At 44.8% G+C, this 20,832-nt stretch overlaps 2 protein-coding genes across 5 annotated transcripts in view; one reads left to right on the top strand and one right to left on the bottom strand.

Annotated features, from left to right (window-relative positions):
- TGM4 (transglutaminase 4) overlaps nucleotides 1–3,005 on the top strand; it is a 31,236-nt gene extending 28,231 nt beyond the window's left edge. For all 3 annotated transcript variants that reach the window (XM_075921866.1, XM_075921865.1, XM_006116414.4), the window contains 2 exons: nucleotides 586–722; nucleotides 1,103–3,005. In XM_075921866.1, coding sequence (XP_075777981.1) covers nucleotides 586–722; nucleotides 1,103–1,244 — 279 coding nt within the window. In that variant the 3' untranslated portion in view covers nucleotides 1,245–3,005. The remainder of the gene's footprint in view (nucleotides 1–585; nucleotides 723–1,102) is intronic.
- A 9,728-nt stretch (nucleotides 3,006–12,733) lies between these two features.
- Nucleotides 12,734–20,832, bottom strand: part of KIF15 (kinesin family member 15) — a 61,830-nt gene continuing 53,731 nt past the window's right edge. For both annotated transcript variants that reach the window (XM_075921863.1, XM_075921864.1), the window contains 3 exons: nucleotides 15,866–16,031; nucleotides 14,818–14,949; nucleotides 12,734–14,461 (listed from right to left, as the gene is read on the bottom strand). In XM_075921863.1, the coding sequence (XP_075777978.1) occupies nucleotides 14,390–14,461; nucleotides 14,818–14,949; nucleotides 15,866–16,031 (370 nt within the window). In that variant the 3' untranslated portion in view covers nucleotides 12,734–14,389. The remainder of the gene's footprint in view (nucleotides 14,462–14,817; nucleotides 14,950–15,865; nucleotides 16,032–20,832) is intronic.

Below are 20,832 nucleotides of genomic sequence, written 5' to 3'. Positions count from 1 at the left end.
GCCCATCTCTATCTCTGGGTTCTTGAGTCACAAAAAGATGCTAACAAAATTGAAGAGAATTCAGAGTCCAGATGAGCAGAAATAACTGGAGAGAATGACAATAGAAGACAAATTAAAAGAGCAGAATATTTAATTTGAGTAACAGGTAGGACGGTCATGAGAATCAGCTACCTGAGTTGGAGGAGACTGTGCAGCAATAACAAGGGGGCATGGAATGAAACTGAGCAAATGACATTTTGGGTTGATCATTAAAGACTATGTCCTGTCAATGAAATCTGTTAGATGGTAGACACCCAAGAAAAATGCTGGAAACTACATTGTTTGAGTCATTTCAAACTGAAACATACAAGACCCTGGAGAATATATGTGGGAAAACAACTTTGTCTTGGCAAAGAAATGGACCAGATAACTGAACATTTCTGGTCTTTGTTAACTCTCTGATCTCAGCTGTTTGTCTTTTTTGACTGATGTGATTTTCTCGTGGTCAGTTCTTTTAATGCAATCTGTCACAGACTTCTTCTAGTCTTCTTTTGTTAGTAAGAGGATGCACCAAATCGGTGCCTTTAACCCTTCTTTATTTTGCAGATGCCAGAAACTGCAAAAATTAATGAAGATTTTACATGCTCCTTTCTCTTTAAAAATACCTTGACTGTTCCCTTGGAAAAGTGCAAATTGTATGTAGAAGGACTGGGCATTTTTAAGATGGAAACAATTGATCAAGGGTGAGATTACACTTAACATAATAATGGTACTTTGCATTAGATTAAGGCATAGCTTCTGATGACTTTAGAAGTTGTACACTTTTAAAGCAGCATTTAGGAACATCCAATAATAAGCGCTATTGCTTTTATAAAGTCCATTGGCCACTGCCACATTAGGTGCCTAAGCCCCTTTTTGGATCTAGTCCTGAACCACCAATTAGCTCATTGATTCATTCGCCAATAGATTTTTTGTTAGCTGGACTGAGGGGTTAGGCAGCAAGAAATACCAGCTCTATGCAAACTACTAAAGTTATTATTAAATTGCCAAAGAAACTGTTTGAAACCAGTGAATACATACAGCATTGTGTTTGTAACTCTTTTCTTTCCCCCTTTCTCTGTAGGGACATAATGCCTGGTAGGATCACTAAATCCCAAATAATATGTGCGCCAAATAAAACCGGAGAGAAAAAAATTGTAGCCAAACTGACCTCTAACCAAGTCAAGGCCATATCTGTGGAAAAGATGATTACCATTACCGCCTAGGAGAATTACTGAATATCATAACAGGGTGTCAGTCTTACTGGCTGTGTACTGGAGATGGATGTGACTGGCACTTCCTGCCTCCTTGATTAGTGGATTATAGGCTATCACAGAAGAGAGAATCAAACATTAAGATAAGGGAATTTACATGGTTTAAGGGCAGAGTGGCTTTGATTCTTCTTAATGGGGATTTAATAAATATTGTTAAACTCTACTCTCACATGTATTAATTTGTCAGCTTATGATGACTAAGGGCTTGTTTTGAGAAAGTGGAAATTGTTAGACGGAGGCTTGCACTGAAATTAGCTTTTCCTTTGTAACTACCAGAAGTTCTGTGTAATACCACCATTAGCATCTACACACAGTTTTGTCTTTTTAAACTCCTGCACTGGGCAAAGTAAGGGTTAGTCAATTACTGTCATGCCCATTTTGGTGTGCCATGTATGCCCCCAATGTATAGGCTAGATTGTGCTGGCTCATATGTTACCAGATTCGCAATATCATGCATTGCTGTGCTTGCTATATTGTACTCATTGTAGCATCATGCAAGGTTTCTCCTCACATACATGGCTTTGCCTAAAGAAACAACTTAAAACAGGATCCCAAACACAGGTCTTCTGAACAGGCCCTCTTGTTATGTTTAGTAAATTCTTTTTAATCTGCACTTTCTTCTTTCATGACAAAAACCTTGCTACCTTGGGGTGCTGTAACTGTAAATCTGTCCTATTCCTATATGTACCTAGAGTGCTGTAGCCAATGAGTGTTTATAAAAAGATTTGGTTCAAGCATTCTCCCCTGGTATGTGATTAGGCTCTGATTTAAGTTCCAAACTCAGAGTGAGGAAAATCCAGCAGTCTGCCTCTGCAATATTCCTTGCAGGGCTGGAGCCTGACACCTGGATTAATTGCACATCTTGTAGAAGGATATGGATGATCATTGTCTATAAAAATGTTTCTGTAAGGGGCTGGTAGAAAAATACCAGTTATTCTTCATGAGGAATTTTTGGGAAAATAAATTTGTTAAAAAGGTCCCATGAACCCGGGGGGGGGGGGGGAATTAATAAAAAATGAAACACTTCCATATCTATTTTTTTCCATTAATAGAGTTGCAAGTGTTGTCAAACACGAATATTTTCAGGGTAAAAGCCACTTTTCATCAAGTACTTTGACAAAAAATTTCAACCAGCTCTGGGTATGTCTACACTACAGCACTAATTCGAACTAATGCATCCAGACTAAAAAACTAGTTCGAATTAGCGTTTTGCTAATTCGAACTAGCTTGTCCACACAGAGTGGACCCTGAACCGGGGTTAAGGATGGCCGGAAGCAGTGCCGGCAGGGCATTAGATTAGGACTTAAGAGCGTGAAGCTGCTGTCTCAGGCTAGCCGAGGGCTGTGCTTAAAGGGACCCGACCCCCATCGCGGACACACAGTTCTCAGGGGTGCCCTACTTGAAAAGCAGTCCTGGCTTGGATTGCCCAGAGTACCCACACGGGGCACATCACAACACTCGGCCATCAGACCGGCTGCACTTGCCGCAGGCTGCCATCTGGGGAAAGGGGGCAATTGGGGGGCTGCAGGAGAGGTTCCACCCCCAGAAGCCCGCAGAGCCACCCCAGTCCTCCCCATCAGGAGCTCGTACTCCATTCCTCCCTCACCTCCTTCCACTTACCCCTCCTTAGCCCCCCTTCCTGATGTACAAAATAAAGGACAATTGTGTTCAAAAATAGAATCTCTCTTTATTGAACAAAACTGGAGGAGACTGGGAAAAGGAGGTGGGAGAGGGGAAGAGAGAGGCTGGGAGAGGGGAGGGCAACTACAATGATGAGGGGTTTGGAACAGGTCCCATATGGAGAGGGGCTAAAGAGACTGGGACTTTTCAGCTTAGAAAAGAGGAGACGGAGTGGGGATAGGATAGAGGTCTATAAAAGCATGAGTGGGGTGGAGAGGGTGCATACAGAAAAGTTCTTCATTAGTTCCCATAACAGAAGGACTAGTGGACACCAAAGGAAAGGAATGGGTAGCAGGCTTCAAACTAGTAAGAGAAAGTTGTTCTTCACAAAGCAGAGAGTCAACCTGTGGAACTCCTTGCTGCAGGAGGCTGTGAAGGCTAGAACAGAGTTTAAAGAGAAGTGAGATAAAGTGATGGAGGGTGGGTCCATGGAATGGTATTATCCAGGGGGTAGGAGTGGTGTCCCTGCCCAAAGTTTGTGGGAGGCTGGAGAGGGATGGCACGAGACAAATGGCTTGGTCACTGTCTTCGGTCCATCCCCTCCAGGGTCCTTAGGGTTGGCTGCTGTCGGCAGACAAGCTACTGGGCTAGATGGACCTTTGGTCTGACCCAGTACAGCCATTGTAAGCTCAGGGCCGGGGGTCTCAGTGGACCATGTTGATTTTCATGCACACCTGCTCCTGGGTGGCCAGGCTGGCAGCTCTCCTGCCCTAGCTGGCCACTTTCCTGTGCCTAGTGCGGAGGTCGGGGACGAAGTCTATGATGTCCGCACTAGACCAGGCGGGTGCCTGCCTCTTGCGGTCCCGGGCAAGCTCCTGGGAGCCGCCAGCCTGGTCCCGGGAAGAGGGGAAGGGCTGGGGGGCATCAGGTGGGTGGCTTGAGCCATGCCAGGTGCAGGGTCTGCTAGCTGGGTGCTGGCAGGCTTGCACCTGGCATGGGCACCATAGCCAGCCCGTGCCCCTTTAAGGGGTCTGGGAGGGGGGCAATAGAGTTGCCCTGGTGTTGGCCAGAGTGGCCACCAGGGTAAGCTGGGGAGGGCTAGCCTCCCACTAGTTCAAATTAAGGGGCTACACACCCCTTAATTCAAACTAGTAAGTTCAAACTAGGCTTAGTCCTTGTACAATGAGGTTTACCTAGTTTGAACTAAGCGCTGCGCTAGTTCGAATTAAGTTCAAACTAGCGGAGCGCTAGTGTAGCGCCTATCAAAGTTAATTCGAACTAACGTCTGTTAGTTCAAATTAACTTTGTAGTGTAGTCATACCCTCTGTTGCTATACTTGAAGGAAGATGCAGCTGCCATATTATAAAATACAGTTGTAAACTAGTTTAGTATTTAAAAAAATACCCAAAGCCCCACACTCTCTCCCCATTAAATCGAGTTTGTAAACAGGGCTTTAACATGCTTGGTGTTATGGCACAAGCTGGGTGAATCCTGAAACTCTCGTACAGCAGCCAATACCAGTTTGCAGTGCTGAGGTTTGTAGCCTACCTTTGAATGTACTTCCAAAAGAGTTTGCCATTGTGCTTCCATGATTTCCAGTAATCTGATAGAGTGACCAATATGTCAGAGGAAAATTCATCTGAGTTGTATGGTAGCTGAAAAGTAGGTTCTTTTGATCAAACACATGCTTAGAAAAGCTACTGAAAACAATGATGGCTCTGCCATATTCTGTATTGGTGTATACAGTAGAGGAAATGGTATAAACCCAGATTGAAGTATCCTTCTAGAACCCTATTCCATCCCTTCACTAGAACTCAGGTGAAAGGCCTTCCAGTATATTTGAAACATTCTGATAACCTGTGGGGTTCATTAATGTGACAATTTATACACTTTTGTGATTATGTAGGGTGGTTGCAGCTATCCTTCTGAGAGGGAGGCCATGACCCCTCGTTAGATCTCTGGACGGATGCAATTTGGGGATGTTATGCTTAAAAGAAGTACAGGGGATTTTTTTCAGGGGGATAAGGCAACACACTGCATTTAGTGATAAAGTAGCATAGGCATTTATACACACACACCCCTACCCAGCTGTGGAATAGTTACCAGTCCAACCTATTGACCAGATAGGTCAGATGCGAGGGAGGGAGCCAGGTTCTTGTCAGTCTGGACTGATGTTCCTCTTGGTCTTGGTCTTAGCAGGACAGAACCCAAAGAACCATACAAGACACCCTATCTTTTATAGGATTTTCCTTCCATACAAGTCTGCATTTTGCCTTGTCAGGCCTTAATCAGTCATTCAGCATCACAATCAATCTTCCTGACATGCTTATTGGGAAGTTGTTCTCACAGTTATCTGATATCAGTATGCTGACAATCCCTCCTGTGTGTTGTCTTTCCAGCAAAAGTTGATTGGCTCCCTATCAAGGGGTGCTTGCCATTAGCTTCATGATTCGTCAGTCTGCCCTGGTAGTCTGCATCTTCACTGTGCTTTCACTTAGTTTATTATTATTTGGTGCTTCTGAGTCTCCGGCTCCTCCTCTGACCATTTGAGCATGCATTGGCCTTCACACCTCTCTCCTAAAAACATTCTTATTCACACACAAAACACATTTACAGAATTGCAGCATGGAACAAAGAGGTACTTCTAGTCACTTTAACAAAGTTACAAAGTCTTTCAACATTAAACTTTCTATCTACTACAAGGCCTTATCTAACATCACTATGCATTACACTAGTCAATCCCTTCACTTTAACAGAAACAAAAAACAGGACTATGTAGCACTTTAAAGACTAACAAGATGGTTTATTAGGTGATGAGCTTTCTTGGGCCAGACCCACTTCCTCAGATCAAACCTGTTTTTTGTTTCAGCTAGACTAGACTAACACAGCTACATCTCTATTACTATTCACTTTAACATGCTAACATCAGACAGGGCTGGAGCTAAGTTAAGAAAGCTGCCTGGCCTGTCTGCGGCCTCTCTCTTGTATTTAAGTTTAATTCAAACCTTTTGCTATAACATACATTTATTACAACTGACTTATTTACAAAATTCCAATTCCAGTGCTACAGGGGAATTAGCAACAGGGCCTCCAGCATTTGGCTGGAGTAGTCAGTCTCAGACCCTCAGGCAGTGCAGAGCACCAAACAGTCAGGAGGCGCTGGCGGAGCAGTGAATTCTATAAGCCCAAGCACTCAGGCAGTAAAGTCAGTCAGACCCCAAGACAGACCATGGCACTCAACACTTGGTGGCTCTGGCTCAGACAGCCTGACAACAAATACAGGCCTCTTGTCCCAGAGTGGAAAGCCTTCCCACCTGACTCCAGCAGGTCCCAGCCCAGGGTCCCCACAGTGAAGGAGTGGTCCACCCCTGGTCAGCAGGGAATCCGGCCACTACACATAGGCCAGCTGTCAGTCAACACCACAGCCAAACTATATTAATCTCCCTTTGGCTACTTCCTACGCTCCCATTGAGCCAGGGGGAAAGGGGAGCCTGGGTCCCAGGTTGTGTGTCTCACCAGGGTAAAAAGCTAAAGGCAGCCCTGACAGCTCCTCAGCATCTCTGGCAACTGGCAGCCCCTCTAGGTCTTGGGCACTGTAGCGGTTGATGTTAGAATCAAGGTACAGCAGCAGTTTGGAGATGTCCTTTTCCTCCAGCAGGCCCCTTCTGAGCTGGAGGGCCTGACTTATCTCTCTGCTTCCGGTCCTGCCCTTCTGCTTTCAGCAAGGCAGTCTCATCATCTGTCCCCATGCCCCTCACAAAAGGTTATTTAAAGAAAGGCAGTAATTGCAGTGTCTGGTCTGGACACCTTGTGAGACACTGACCAGAAAGTTCCGTGGGCCCATTTTCTTATTTTCATCAAGTGATTCTAGCATTACTGGTTTTTAAGGCAACATTAATCAATTCTGTAAATCCTTTTGTGCTCTCAGTTGAAATATTTCTTCATGAAGACTTAATTTTCCTGCTTTGCCACTTGTGTGCTTTGACATTTTGTGAGTTTTAAGTAGGTAAACCCAGTCAGCTTTCATATAAAAGAATAGATGCAGAAAGGAACCACATAGCAAAAGGTTTCCAGGGGGCTGTGAAATAACAACTGAAGACAGACTCATCCGTGGTAGGCTATGAGAATAAACCCACTCCAAAATTATGCTTATGTCACTGTGACAGGGAAAGTGCATGACTAGCTAAATACCTTAAAGCCAATCATTTAGCTGCACAACCACCTAGTTGACTATATAAATAAACCCTCTTCAGAAAAATTGGTAGTGATGAGTAGAAGAAACAAGTATTTGCTATTGCCAGGACAGTGGCAGGAAGGGACTTTAGTGAATTTGGATCATAAAAATACCTTCAGTCACACTTTTTTGGCTATTTAGGAGGAAGAGAAATCCTGCTGAATCCACTACTTTGTGTAGATTTCATCTTCCTTCTAGGAATTGCATTATAATATAGGGTCAAAGTACTAGATCCACAGAGAGGAATTAGGTTCAACTTTATAGGCCCTAATATTAGGTGTCCTGCCAGCCCGTGGAATCCTCAATCCTGGTTTAGGCAGCCAGACTCCCTATTCAATGTAGGAGTCATTCACCTGGGAAGAAAGAGTTAATCACTTTGTGCAGTAACTGTGATTCTTTGAGATGTGTCCCCTTGGGTGCTCCACTCTGGGTGCTGGTGCATCCTGGAGCAGTAGAGGTAGCACTTCCTGTTGTTTTTTGTGGCAAAGAGGTCTATGTCTGGTTGGCCCCACTGATAGAATAGTGGAGCGAGAGCATGCCTGTATCTCCCATTCATGCTGATCGTGAAATGTGCAGCTTAGGGCATCTGCTGTGATGTTGAGTACGCCAGGAAGGTAAGAAGCTATTGGGGTGACCTAATATGCCAGGCACCAGTTCCATAATTTGATGGCTTCCGTGCAAAGGGATGGGGACTGTGCACCCCCCTGCCGGTTGATGTAGTACATGCAGGTGGTGGTGTCTGTCATGATGGTAATGGACTTGTGAGCTATGCATGGTTTGAAGTGTTAGCATGCATATCTGACTGCATGTAATTCGAAGAGGTTGAAATGAAAGGTTTGTTCCATGAAGGACCATTTGTCTTGGGCTGTGATGTTCCCTAAATGGGCTCCCCCACCCATAAGTGAGGCATCTGTCATAATTGTGAGCGTAGGGGGAGGATGCTGGAATGGTACGCCATCTAGCATATTTTGCGGGTTTGTCCACCATTGTAGGGAATTGGGGATGCGTGGTGGAATAGACAGTATTTTGGAGAGTTAGTCCCTGGAAGGCTTGTAGTTTATGGCCAACCATAACTGCAGGTCCTTCATGTGAAGTCTGGCCAACTTGACGACATATGTCGTAGAGGCCATATGTCCAAGGATTTTGAGACATTTGCATACCATCATGGTGGGAGTTGACTGCGCACTCATGATAAGGTCGCAAATGGTGTTGAATCTGTGTTCAAGTAGAGTAGCTTTTGCTGCTACCGTGTCAATAAGGGCCCCTATAAACTCCAATTTTTTAGTTGAAAGTAGCGTAGATTTTGTGTGGTTTATATGAAAGCTCAGGTTGACCAGAAGGTGCATAGTGGTGACATTCATGGCTTTGGTTTCCTGAAGGGATGACTCTTATGAGGCAGTTGTCCAAATATGGGAATATCATGACCCCTTGACGCCGAAGTGAAGCCATTACGACTGCCAGCATTTTGGAAAACATTATGGGGGCTGCTGAGAGGCCTAAGGGAAGCACTCGGTACTGGTAATGTTGGGTGCCCACCATAAACCGTAAAAAAACGTCTGTGAGCAGGATGGACCGTAATATGGAAGTAGGCATTCTGGAGGTCGATAGCCAAAAGCCAGTCCCCTTGATCCAATGTGGGGATGATTGTTGCTAAGGTCAACATTCTGAAACAGTAGTAGGCAATGTACTTGTTGAGTCTCCTCAAATCCAATATGGGTCGCCATCCTCCACTTTTTTTCTGGGTTAGGAAGTAAGTTGAATAGAAGCCTCAACCTTGGAATTCTGGTGGCACTTGTTCTATGGCACCCAGTTGTAAAGGGGCGAAACCACTTGTTGGAGAAGGGTTTAGTGAGATGGGTCCCTGAAGAGGGACGGGGTGGGAGGGTGGGTAGGAGGCAAGGAAGTGAAAGCATAACTGTATTGGATCAGTTCCAGGACCCATTTGTCTGATGTGATTTGGGTCCATTGACAGAAAAAAGGCCGGAGAGGGTGGTTGAATTGAGAAAGACTGGGCACAAGTGGTAGTGGAGTAACTCTTGACATATTTTTCAAATCTGTTTGGTTGCAGGTGGGTGGGTTGCAGAGGAGTGTTGGTGTTGGGATCGGGGTCTGTGACGTTGGGGGGTCTTTGCTTTTGACAGAAGTCATATCTGGTCTGTTGTCTGAAGGGCTCCCTGGGCCTCTGGTAAGTCGAATACCTAGTTCTTTTAAAGGAGTGTACATTCCCAGGGTCCTGAGGGTGGTACGGGAGCCCTTCATAGAATGTAACACTTCATCCATCTTGGCTGCAAAGAGGTTGGTTTTGTCGAAGGTTAAGTCTTCAATTTTGCTGCAAGTCTCGGGACTCCTGATGACTGAAGCCGTGAGATCCTTTGGAGTACAATTGCGGATGCTGTAATACGGGCTGCGGTGTCCACTACATCCATTGAGGACTGTAGGGCAGTATGGGAGATGGTGTGACTCTTCTGCATGATATTGAGTAAAGTTGCTCTCGTGTTCTGGAAGATGTTGAGCCAGATCTTGCAATTTAGAGTAGTTGTCATGGTCATAGTCTGCTAGCATTGCCGTATAATTAGCTGCTCTAAGGAGCAAGGTGGCAGAAGAATAGACCTTGCAGCTCAGGATGTTGACTTTTTTGAGGTCTCTGTCCTGTGGAGTGGTCCTGAGATTAGGCTGTCTACCCTTATGCTAAATGTAGTCCACGACCAAAGAGTTTGGAGGGGAATGGGTGAAAAGAAAGTCCATGTCTTTAGGGGTGATAAAATATTTGCGGTCAGGCCTTTTGTTTGTTGGAATAATGGACGCAGGAGTCTGCCAGATATTGTCAGCAGGGTCCATAATAGCCTTGTCCATTGAGAGTGCCATTCTGGAAGTAGTGGGAAGTTGCAGTGTGCATAAAAGTTGATATTGCTTCACTTGTACCTCTTGAAGGTCTCACTCCTGCACCACGGCTACTCGTTTGAAAAGGTCTTGGAATTTTCTTGCGTCGTCGCTGGATGGTGGAGCTTCGGTTATGACTGCCTCATCGGGAGATGATGAGGAATTGTGTAGGGGGGATCTCTTCTCCCCTTCTGAGAGAGAGTCCTGTATTTCGGAGTGAGCTGGAGAATTTGGTTCAGTCACCAAAGTAGCGATAGGAAGGGAGACAGGTGGTGGTCTAGAGGTGGTAGAAGGGGCACGATGGTGGATCTTCTTGGGACGTGGCTTCCATGGCTGCCACTGAGTGGTGTATGGTGGTGGTGGGTAGGCATACTGCTGAGTGTACCATGGTAGTGGAGGAGGAGGGTATGCATATTGTACTGATCCAGGTTGCCAAGAGGGAGGTCTGTGGGCTGGACTGGAGTGTTGGGAAGAAAACCTACTCCTTAATTCCGTGCCCAACTTGCTGGGAGACCGGGAAACATGGATGACCTGCGGGACCACACTGACTGTATGGAAAAGCCCAGTGTAATCAGTGCCGTTGGCGTGTGACTTCTTATTGTGGATCGGTAACGCTCTTGTCCTTCCATCGGTACCGAGCCGTGAGGCTTGGTTGGTGCCAGCAGCACCACCAGTACTGAGCGATCCGGGGGAGGCATGTCGGTGCAGGGGTTTTTTGGCACGGTGCTTCGGTGCCGAGTGGTCCTTATGTTGGTCCACCAGTGCGGCTGGTGTTGTAGGAGTATCCGGTGCCATAGTTGTGGGCAATGCTGAAGGTCTGTTTCAGCTCCAGGTGAGCTCTCTTGAGCAGTGCTGTGCCAGACCTATCCTCAGTGCTGACCCAGTCGGTGCCGAGGGTAGCTAACAGGCTGGGGAAAGGCCCAATTTCTATGCCACGAGGCCAGAGGGGGTAGAGGGATGATGAGCCTTATTCATACCCTTACTTTGGGAGGCCGATTTTGGAGCCGTGACAGGGTCTTCTTGCAGTGGTCGAAGGGACTTCTCGTAGAGGAATGTCTTCAGTCTATTGTGCGATCACAGCACACTCTTGCCGTGAGTTTCAAGCAGTGGGGACACTTTATGCACTTTGAATGCCCGTCAGAAACGGGCATAGCATCACGGTACATCTCGCACCTCTTAAAGCCTAGAGAACCAGGAAGAGCGGCAAGCCGCAACGAAAACAAATTTTTTTTTAAACCGTGACTGGGATGGAGAATGGGGTTGAAGAACTTGGATGATGAGGTAACTATAGGGATTAACTGGGTATTTATATAATTATTTTGACAGAAGTCGAAGAGAAAAGAGAGGATCTGTCTATTGCTGAGGATGGTAGAGAAGGAACTAAGGAGCTGTGCTCTGCGTGCACCTAACGGATTCCAACAGCACAAGGGAGTGCTGCAGGGCGTGCACAGTGCAAACTGCTAGAACAGTTTCCAATCGCTAGTATGAGGATGTACCAGCACCCTGAGTGGAGCACCCACAGGGACCACTCGAAGGAGAATGGGATATTCAAAAGGTAGCACTGAGCAGGGAGCTGCCTCAACTAGCAAATGGGAATTGCCAAGGACATGGGATAGGACTGGCACTGCAAGGTATTTAGGGCCAGATTAAAAATACCTTATATAATGTAGGTGCCTAGTGGAATTCTCAAAGGGTCTAGAGTAGTGGTCCCCAAACTTTTTACCTCTCCCCCCCTTTACTGTCCATGCCCCCCTAGGAGCAGGGCCACGGCCAGGCCAGGACCAAGGGGCCAAGCTGGCAGCTGGGTCTGGCAGTAGAACTGTAGTTGAAGGCCACAGCTGGATGAATTTCTGCCACCAGGCACAGAGATGAGAAGCAGAGCTGTGGCTGCAGCAGGGCTACAGTAGAGCTGGTAGCTATGCAGGGCTAGATGATTCTCCCTGCTTCTATGGGGGCTGGCCCCAGCCCCACCATGCTCCTCAAATGTCTTCTGCTTCTCCCCAAGAGGGAATGCACCCAAAAGTCTGGAGACCATAGATCAGGGTGAAATCAAGCTTAGGTTTCTTTGAAAATCCCACTAATATCTTTAAAAGTCTGGGCCTTAGGCATTTATTTCCACTAGAGAATCATAGCCATGAATCCTCTCCCAGAGTTACGTCCCCAAATCAAATCAGTCATTTCTCACAAAAATAAGCACATACAAACACACCATCACGCTAGCCACACTCACCTTATATAAATATTAATTGCATGAGAAAGCAAGAATACAATGGTCAGGGCACTGACCTGGCACATGGGATGGTAAGGTTCACATCCTTGCTCCAACTCAGGCAGAGGTAGAGAGAACTTGGGTTCCCACATTCTGGCAAAGTGTTCTAAGCATTGGGGTATAAAAATGTATTGTGTGAGGTCTGATCCAGTAGACATGCTCTATGGTTGGGCTGTGGCAGTGAGATAAAGGGGTCATGCCTAGTTTATGAAACCTGCTGGGGTTAGGAAAGGGACTGGGGCCTACAAACAACAGGCTCCCATTAAAAATTTAGTCACCATGGGGATTTCAATGGTGGAAAGTTAGGACCTTGGACACCTTCAGGATTGGATGTTTGAGGTTCTCTGCTTTATACTTATGCACCTAAATCCTTTTGTGGATCTATCCCTGCGTGTGCATGAGTTCAAGAGAGCATACTGTATAGGAAAAACAAAACAATTTATATACAAAAATCTTTATTTAAAAAGTTACACAATTCCAGAAGAACCCTTCTACTATATTATGGACACGTCATAGGAAAAAGGTGTACAGATTGTATTACCAGAGCTGCCATACTTGTTTGCTGTTCCCTAACAGTATTACAAATTCTGCAATTGCTCAGACAGGCTTATCAAGCAGGCCTGACCTATCTTTCTTGCTATGAAGTGGGCTGGAACATTATTGCAGAAAAGAAAGCCCTCATTTCCCACAAAGAACAAAAGGAGTAAGAGTTGGGGACATCTCTAACTTCATCTCTGGAAAGAATTTCTTGATTTAGTCTAAATGGGACAAGTGAACTACCTCAGTTTTTTGGAGGCCTAACATTAAAGATTGGATTGTTCTCTTGTCTGCTAGTCTCAAAAAAACGTTGAATAGAAACTAGTCTGGAGTATTGTTATTTCTCATTGAGAATATTAGTATGTGACTTTAAAATATTTAGTTTAAAACTAAACAGAAGAAAAATCAGCCTTTTAGCCTTACTACAGTAAAATCTCACAACTTCATATCCTATAATTCACACAAAAATGGTCTCTTCTCAGCAAATATGTAACAGTGAAGTGCTGTAGCAAGGAATTGCATTAAGACTTCACTGCTTAACATTACAATAATTTACTGACACTATCAAATAGTTAAAATTCAGCTAACACATTTGTCCAATTAATATCGTGATGCATTATCAATACATTGGCATGTTTTTTGGATTAGAATATTCCAGTCATTTGCATCACATTTTCAAGTCTTTAGGGCAATTAATGAGGCTCTACTGCATTCTTACAAGATGTTGCATACCGTTTAAAACTGTTGGCACAGGATGGAATTTGATCAATAATACAGTGCTTAAACAAGTTAACTATTGAGGTTAATCTCAATATGAATGGATTCTTTTTCAGAAGACCAGGTTTCAAACTTATTCAGTGAAAAAAAAAAGTTTGTTTTAAGAGCACTTGAGTTCCAGAAAGATTGGAGCAAGGGAAAGGAAGCAAATATGCCACAAGATTCCAAACATTTGTAGTACTATTTTCAAATCAGTTCATTATTAAATTGACATTCTTGCTTTATTAAAAAGCTTAATAAAAACATATATTTTTGAGCAATAAACAAATCTGAATCAGTTCACAGCTTGACAAGCAAATTTTATCATTTCAGTATCAACATTTAGACACACAGAAAGAGGCAGAAGTTGTTTAGATATAAACTGAGTTTGTACTTTTCTGCAAATTGAGGTAACATGAAAATTCAAACAAAATGTGGACCTGAATTAAAGTACAAAAGGAAATAAGAAAGAGAATGTTCCAATGAAAACTAGTCACTTTTCTTACAGAAGCACAAAATTGCAAGGAAAGTCCTGCAGCATCTATAAAATATGAATAAAGCTGTAGAACAACTTCAGTAAGTGAGAAATCTGCTAGATGAGCTCAAGCAGACTGTTCCACTAAAAAGCACCAGCTGGCACATTACACAAACTGAAATAACTAATTATCCTTGAGTATTTGATGAAAGGCTGTAGATAACTGATGGATAAGCTTTACTTTTAGAATGTATTCTCTTTACTTTTTTAAAGTCTATCAACATTTTTACAATGATCAGTTTTGCAATTTTATTTGTTGTAGCTGATCAAGACTGATACGGTTCAGATTTTTTATTCTCTTTCAAATAAGCATTTTCAATGCGCAGTTTTTCCATTTCCTGTAAAGAGAAAGAGAGATAAATATGGTACTCAGAATTAGGAGAAAATCAGTATCAAGAGTTTATGCGTATTCTGATGTAAAAAGAAGTCACCTAAATGCGATTAACATTAATTTTTGCAAGCTATACTACTTGTTTAATGTCTTATAACTGAAGGAATAATTAAGAAAACTAAACAATTCTCACATTGTTGATTAAACTGATTAGCTATGAATCAAACATTGCAGCATGGAATTGCAGAATGCCAGGTGTACATAAATAGAGGGATGAGAATTCTAGTCTCTTGAACAACTGCAGCTTTATGTTCTACCTCAGGTCATTTATTTAATCTGTATTTTTATCTCTAGGACACATACCTCAGTAAGCTTGGCATAATCTTTCTTCAGTTTCACAAGATACTGAATCTTCTGGTTGAGGTTTTTGTGACCTACTAACATTCCATTCTCCATTGCAAGATTCTCTATTTGCTTCCTTAGCAAGTCCATCTCCTGTAATTAAATAAATGAAATACAACCGTATGTCTTTTTTTTGAAGTGTTCATATTTTAAGAAAGCTGTTTTTTTCATAACTCTGAAGGAAAGGTTAGTTGTTCTTTCAAAAGTTTACAACTGGATATGACTTAGTACAGCTTTGAAATTTTATTTTGAAGAAAAATGCTACTTTTTTTAGCAGTTTACATTTAACAAAGTAATGTATTTTATTTGCACCTGTCTGATAGTGTACTTTTGATTCCAAACAAGTTGTGCGGTTGACTGGAGAGTTTGTAACTGAGGTTCTACTATGTTTAAGGTCACAGCTATACTTGCAGGAAGGTCTATGATGTGGCGGTCCATCATCCAGCATTTGATTTAATGGGTCTAGTAAAGACCCGCTAAATCAAATGTTGAGGGTGTTGGTGCCAGTACTCCTCACTGTTGCAAGGAGTAAGGGAAGTTGACAGGAACATTTATCCCATCGACCCCCACTTTAGGAACAGTACTGAAGTTCGGCTTAAGGTACGTGAAACCCAGCTATGTTATTTATGTAGCTGTAATTGCGTGTCTTAAGATGACTCTCCCCCATAGCACAGACCTGGCTTAAGTCTGTTGGAGCACCTCTCATACTTATGGGTCCATCTACCAGCTGATACATGTTACTCACACTCACTGGCTACTCGACTAGATTTCTCAGTTGTCTGAGCCCCTTTTCAGACCACATCTTTGCACAGAGCTCCTCTTGGCATTACACTATGAAATATAGTTGAAATAAAAATAATGTATAAATAAAAAGCTACATTTTGGAAGGCAGTTCTTGATTCCTTGAGGGTTAATTCACAATATTGACTATTTATCATCGTATTGTCTCCCTGTGAATGAGGTTATAGTGGATACAATTAGTTAAGGAAAGTCACGCATTGTTTATAACCTTTTGAAGTTTGTCTCTCTCTTCATAGGTTTCTTCCAGTTTTGATCTCATATCTTCTTTTTCCTGGAATGCTTTTGACTCCAAAGCTCTTGTTCGTTCTATTTCCCTGGTCATTTCAAGACAGGCACTATCTGAACTCTTCAGGGCATTTTTGGTCTCTTCTAATCTGCAGATAGAATACATTTCAAGTTAATCACATTAAATCATTCACATCACTCCTCTAGAGCCTGTCACTTTTTTAAATGAAAAGGTCCTTTTGGTATGTGCTCCCTGGTATCTGCTAATAGATCTATGTACCAGCGTTAAATAGTAAGTGGACTATTTAACACTGGACCATCCAGAAGGGGAGCGGGGCTGGCTGGGGGAGGGGAAAGGGCAGAGGGACTAGCCCGGGGGGTGGGCACCCAGCGGGAAGCAGGGCTGGTCAGGGGAAATCAGGGAAAGCAGGGGAAATCGGGAGGAGGAGAACTGGCCGGGAGGAGCAGGGCTGGTTGGGAGGGAGCAGGGCTGGCCTGGGGGGAGGGGGGGAAATCGGCCAGAGGGGAGCGGGACTGACCCAGGCACATGCAGATCGCAGGGCACTGCCTGTCCTGCACGTGGTCCAGGTGAAGCACGATCAACTCCAGCTACGGCTCCACAACATGCTTGAACAGCGCTCAGGAGCACAGACAGGGCTTCTCCTTCTCCCCAAGCCATCACTCCTATGTAAGACGCAACCACAAGCTCCCAAGCACCAATCACGCCACTCCTCCCAGCCACTCCCTCTGCCCCCGCCAGGCTTCTGTCGAACACCCAGCCAGAAAACCAGAAAATATCAGACATGGCACACGTCTGGTATTTTCTGAATTTTTTTACTGGACAGAGAGCCCCAAAACTGGACTGTCCAGTTGAATACTAGACACCTGGCAACCCTATTTGTCCGTTATTTTCTTCACTTAAAACAGGGGTAGGCAATAATTTTTGCCTGGGGGCAACTTCAAAAATTTTGGAAGTAGCCCCGGGCCACCCCGGAAGGGGCGGGGCCTAAACAGGGAGGGGTGGGGCTACTCCAACCATGATTGGTCTGTGGGTGGGGGAAACCGCTTTGTCCCCCCTTCCTGCTAGGCATCCATGCCCTGGAAGAGGCTTGGCATGCTCCCCCACTCCTACGCCAACCAGAGCCTGGGGGCAGTGGAGCACGGAAAGCCTCCTCCTGCCCTGTGAGGAGCACATGGGTGGGCTCATCGCAGGGCAAAGGAAGCTTCACCCAGCTCCCTCGCCCGTAAGGGCAGGGGAGCGCGTGAAGCTTCCTACGCTCTCCCCCCGCCCCGCGAGCAGTGCATGGCGCTTCGAAGCGTCACATGCTCCTGGGCAGGGTGGGAGGAGGCTTTGTGCATTCCTCTGCCCCCAGGCCAATTAAGCGCCATGTACTGCTTGCAGGGTGGGCCAGAGCAGAGAAAGCTTCGGGTGTTCCCCCGCGCCCAGGATCTCTCCCACCCCCAAGAACAAGCAGGGCCTCCGTGGGTCGGATCCACCCTCTTGATGGGCCAGATCCAGCCCGCACAGGCCCTTTTGCCCACCACTGATTTAAAAAAATAACAGGTGTGGGGGAAAGGCCTCATGCCTTCTTGGATCTTTATGATGCAATACAGACAATTAGGAGGAGCACTGCCAGCAGATCCAGAGAAGTGATTATTCCCCTTTATTCAGCTCTGGCGAGGCCACATCTAGAATATTGCGTCCAGTTCTGGGCCCCCCCACTATAGAAAGGATGTGGACGTATTGGAGGGGCCAGCAAAGGGCAACCAAAACGATTAGAGCGCATGACCTACGAGGAGAGACTGAGGGATTTGGGTTTGTTTAGTCTGCAGAAGAGTGAGGGGAGATTTGATAGCAGCCTTCAACTTCCTGAAGGGAGGTTCCAAAGAGGACGGAGAAAGGCTGTTCACAATAATGACGGATGGCAGAACAAGGATCAATGGTCTCAAGTTACAGTGGGGGAGGTCTAGGTTGGATATTAGGAAAAACTATTTCACTGGGAGGGTGGTGAAGCACTGGAATGGGTTACCTAGGGAGGTGGTGGAATCTTCATCCCTAGAGGTGTTTAAGTCTCGTCTTGACAAAGCCCTGGCTGGGTTGATTTAGTTGGGATTGGCCCTGCCTTGGGCAGGGGGCTGGACTTGATGACCTCCTGAGGTCTCTTCCAGCTCTATGATTCTAAAGTTTTGTTGGAAAAAGCTGATTCCTCCCTTGCTTTTTACATTAATAATTTGGGTATTTTCTATTCCAGAAAACTCTGACTAGAGCACAAACAAAATATGACACTACAATAAATAAGATGAAAAGCTGAGCATTAGAGAGGAGACAAGACTTTTGTCCGACTGGTTTAAAATACTTCAATTCAGCATTTTTGTTCAGTTAAGGTGCAAGTGCTCAAAATACACACCCCAAGACACCCTCTGACCCAAGAAATCCTCTAGCAAAGCCAGGATTTCCAGATTTGACATTCTCTGTAATGCCAAGGTTTAAAAAAATCAATTAGGAAAAAACCTCAGACTTTTACATTGTTATATATAACAAAAATCCTCAAACAATTTTAATTTTTTTTTGCCAGTCACATTTAATTCTTTTAGCCCACTGACACTCTTCTTGAATGTAAAAAAGAAAAAGCTGATGATAGCAGGCTGTATGGGACTTTGCTGGAAAAGTGGTACAAATATTGACTTTAATATTTAAACTCTAAAAACAGCACCAAACTACTGTGGTGGTGAGCACATTAGAAAATAAAACCAAGTTAAATAGACAAATTAGAAGTTATTTAATGTTCAACAGCAAATACTGACAAAAATGTGGGGTGAAGCATGGTTTAAAATCAGCTTATTTTGTTTAGAATGTTGCTTCTCTCCCAGCCCCACCATTTCAATTGTGACAACAGAAAAGTCCAGTTTCAAATTCCTGAAATTGTAAATAAATGTTTTACGCCATTTGCAAGATTTTAGATGAACAGCAGGGATTCTACATCGTGTGTGTAGATAGAAGTCTGATGGTAATCAGAATGTTGATGTGAAATCTCATTTGCCATAGAGACTAGGAACAAATGCTATACACATTACTTGAAAGCTTAATTTTCCATCTTTCTAAAGATGTATTCATTTCTAGCACTTAAGATATGAACATTAAATTAAGCAATCCTGTTGGTACCTCACACCAGCAGTGCTACTTTGGCACCTTTCAAAACTCTTGAGAACTTTTCTGTTGTTGTTTGACATCTGCCCAGTTAAAGCAGATTTGAAGAATATTTAGACATACAGGCAGTCCCTGACTTACGCGGATCCGACTTATGTCGGATCCGCACTTACGAATGGGGCTCTCTCGCCCCGGAGCTCGCAGGCAGCGGGACCACCCAGAGCACAGCGGTCCCACCACCTCGACCTCCGGGGGAAGAAAAGCTGCTCCGGGTGCCCCATGTCTGCTGGGAACCATCTCCAGCAGACCAGGGACACCCGAAGCAAAGCTGGGGAGGCGGAGGGGTCCCCGCCTCTGAGGCTTTGCTCTGGCAAAGCCTCAGAGGCGCGGGACTCCGCTGCCGCTGCGGCTTTGCTCCCGGTGTCCCTGGTCTGCTGGAGACGGTCCCCAGCAGACCAGAGGCACCGCGAACAAAGCCGCAGCGGCAGCGGGGTCCCGCGCCTCCCCGGCTTTGCCACAGCAAAGCCTCAGAGGCACAGGACCCCTCCGTCTCCCCGGCTTTGCTCCCGGTGTCCCTGGTATGCTGGGGGGGGGGGGGGGGGAAGGGGGGGCGCACAGCTAGTGCGCCCCCCCCTCCCCCCAGCAGACCAGGCTTTTGTTGTGGACCCGGGGTAGAGCAGCTGGGGTGCTGGCAGGTTGGTCCTGCAGGGACATACCTGGCAGCCCAGCTGTTCTGTCCCAGGCTCGAGATTCAGCCGCTGTTGCAACTGATCAGTGGCTGATTCCAGGAAGCTGGGGGCAGAGCAATTCTGCCTCCAGCTTCCTGTAGTCAGCCCCTTGTCAGTTTCAGCAGCAGCAGCTGAATCTGGAGCCAGTTCCGACTTACATACAAATTCAACTTAAGAACAAACCTATAGTCCCTATCTTGTACGTAACCCGGGGACTGCCTGTACTTGAAAACAAATTATTTGAAAAATGTTTTATTTGAGGGAACCACCTTGCAATGTTCATAGTCTAACTATTGCAGCCCTGTTATTGCATGAGTACTTGAAGTGACACAGATTATCTAATGATATCAGCACTATTTCAAGACCAATCTTTATCCATTCATTTAATGTCTTGACTACTGTCCACCCAACATGAAGCATATATACGAGTGAGTTTCCAGTAGCAGCCTGTGGCTTTCCCCATATAGCTATGGCACTCAACTAGTAAATTGTTTATTTCTATCATTCAAGTGATAGAAGGGCAAAAGTTAAGTACAACAATAAATTAATAGTGAGAAGTTTTAATTTTAGCATGAGTGTCCCAAATAAGTGATATATATTTTTAAAATGCTTAGGATACAAGTGGCAAACACCTTCTAAAATGTGCAGCTCCATTAAGATCAGTGGGGCTACTCATATGCATTTTATGCTTCTTCATACAACCAGCATTCTTTTCTGAATCAAATTGGCTTTGAGAAGGCCAGAAAAACAGAACAGAAAAATGACAACTCCGGTCATCTGAAGAAGTGGGCTGTGCCCACAAAAGCTCATGATACCTTCCACATGTTTTGTTAGTCTATAAAGTGCTACCAAACCATTTGTTGTTTTTTTTCTGTAACAGACTAACTCGGCTACCCCCTGAAGTTACCACAACAGTTGTTCTTTGAGATGTCAAGTCGGTGTGGATACCACTGTTGTTATGCAAGCGCTCATGGATGTGAGAACAGATTTTTTTGCATAGCTGTGTCCATTGGGTCTATGAGATAACATAAAGGCAAAGTGGCCTTAACCCTCCCTTGTTTCCTTCAGTTTGAA

This window comes from Pelodiscus sinensis, chromosome 2, assembly GCF_049634645.1.
Source record: "Pelodiscus sinensis isolate JC-2024 chromosome 2, ASM4963464v1, whole genome shotgun sequence".
In the NCBI taxonomy this organism is placed as follows: Eukaryota; Metazoa; Chordata; order Testudines; family Trionychidae; genus Pelodiscus; species Pelodiscus sinensis.
The sequence above is the reverse complement of the archived record's forward strand: the minus strand, read 5'-3'. Positions and strand labels throughout refer to the sequence as shown.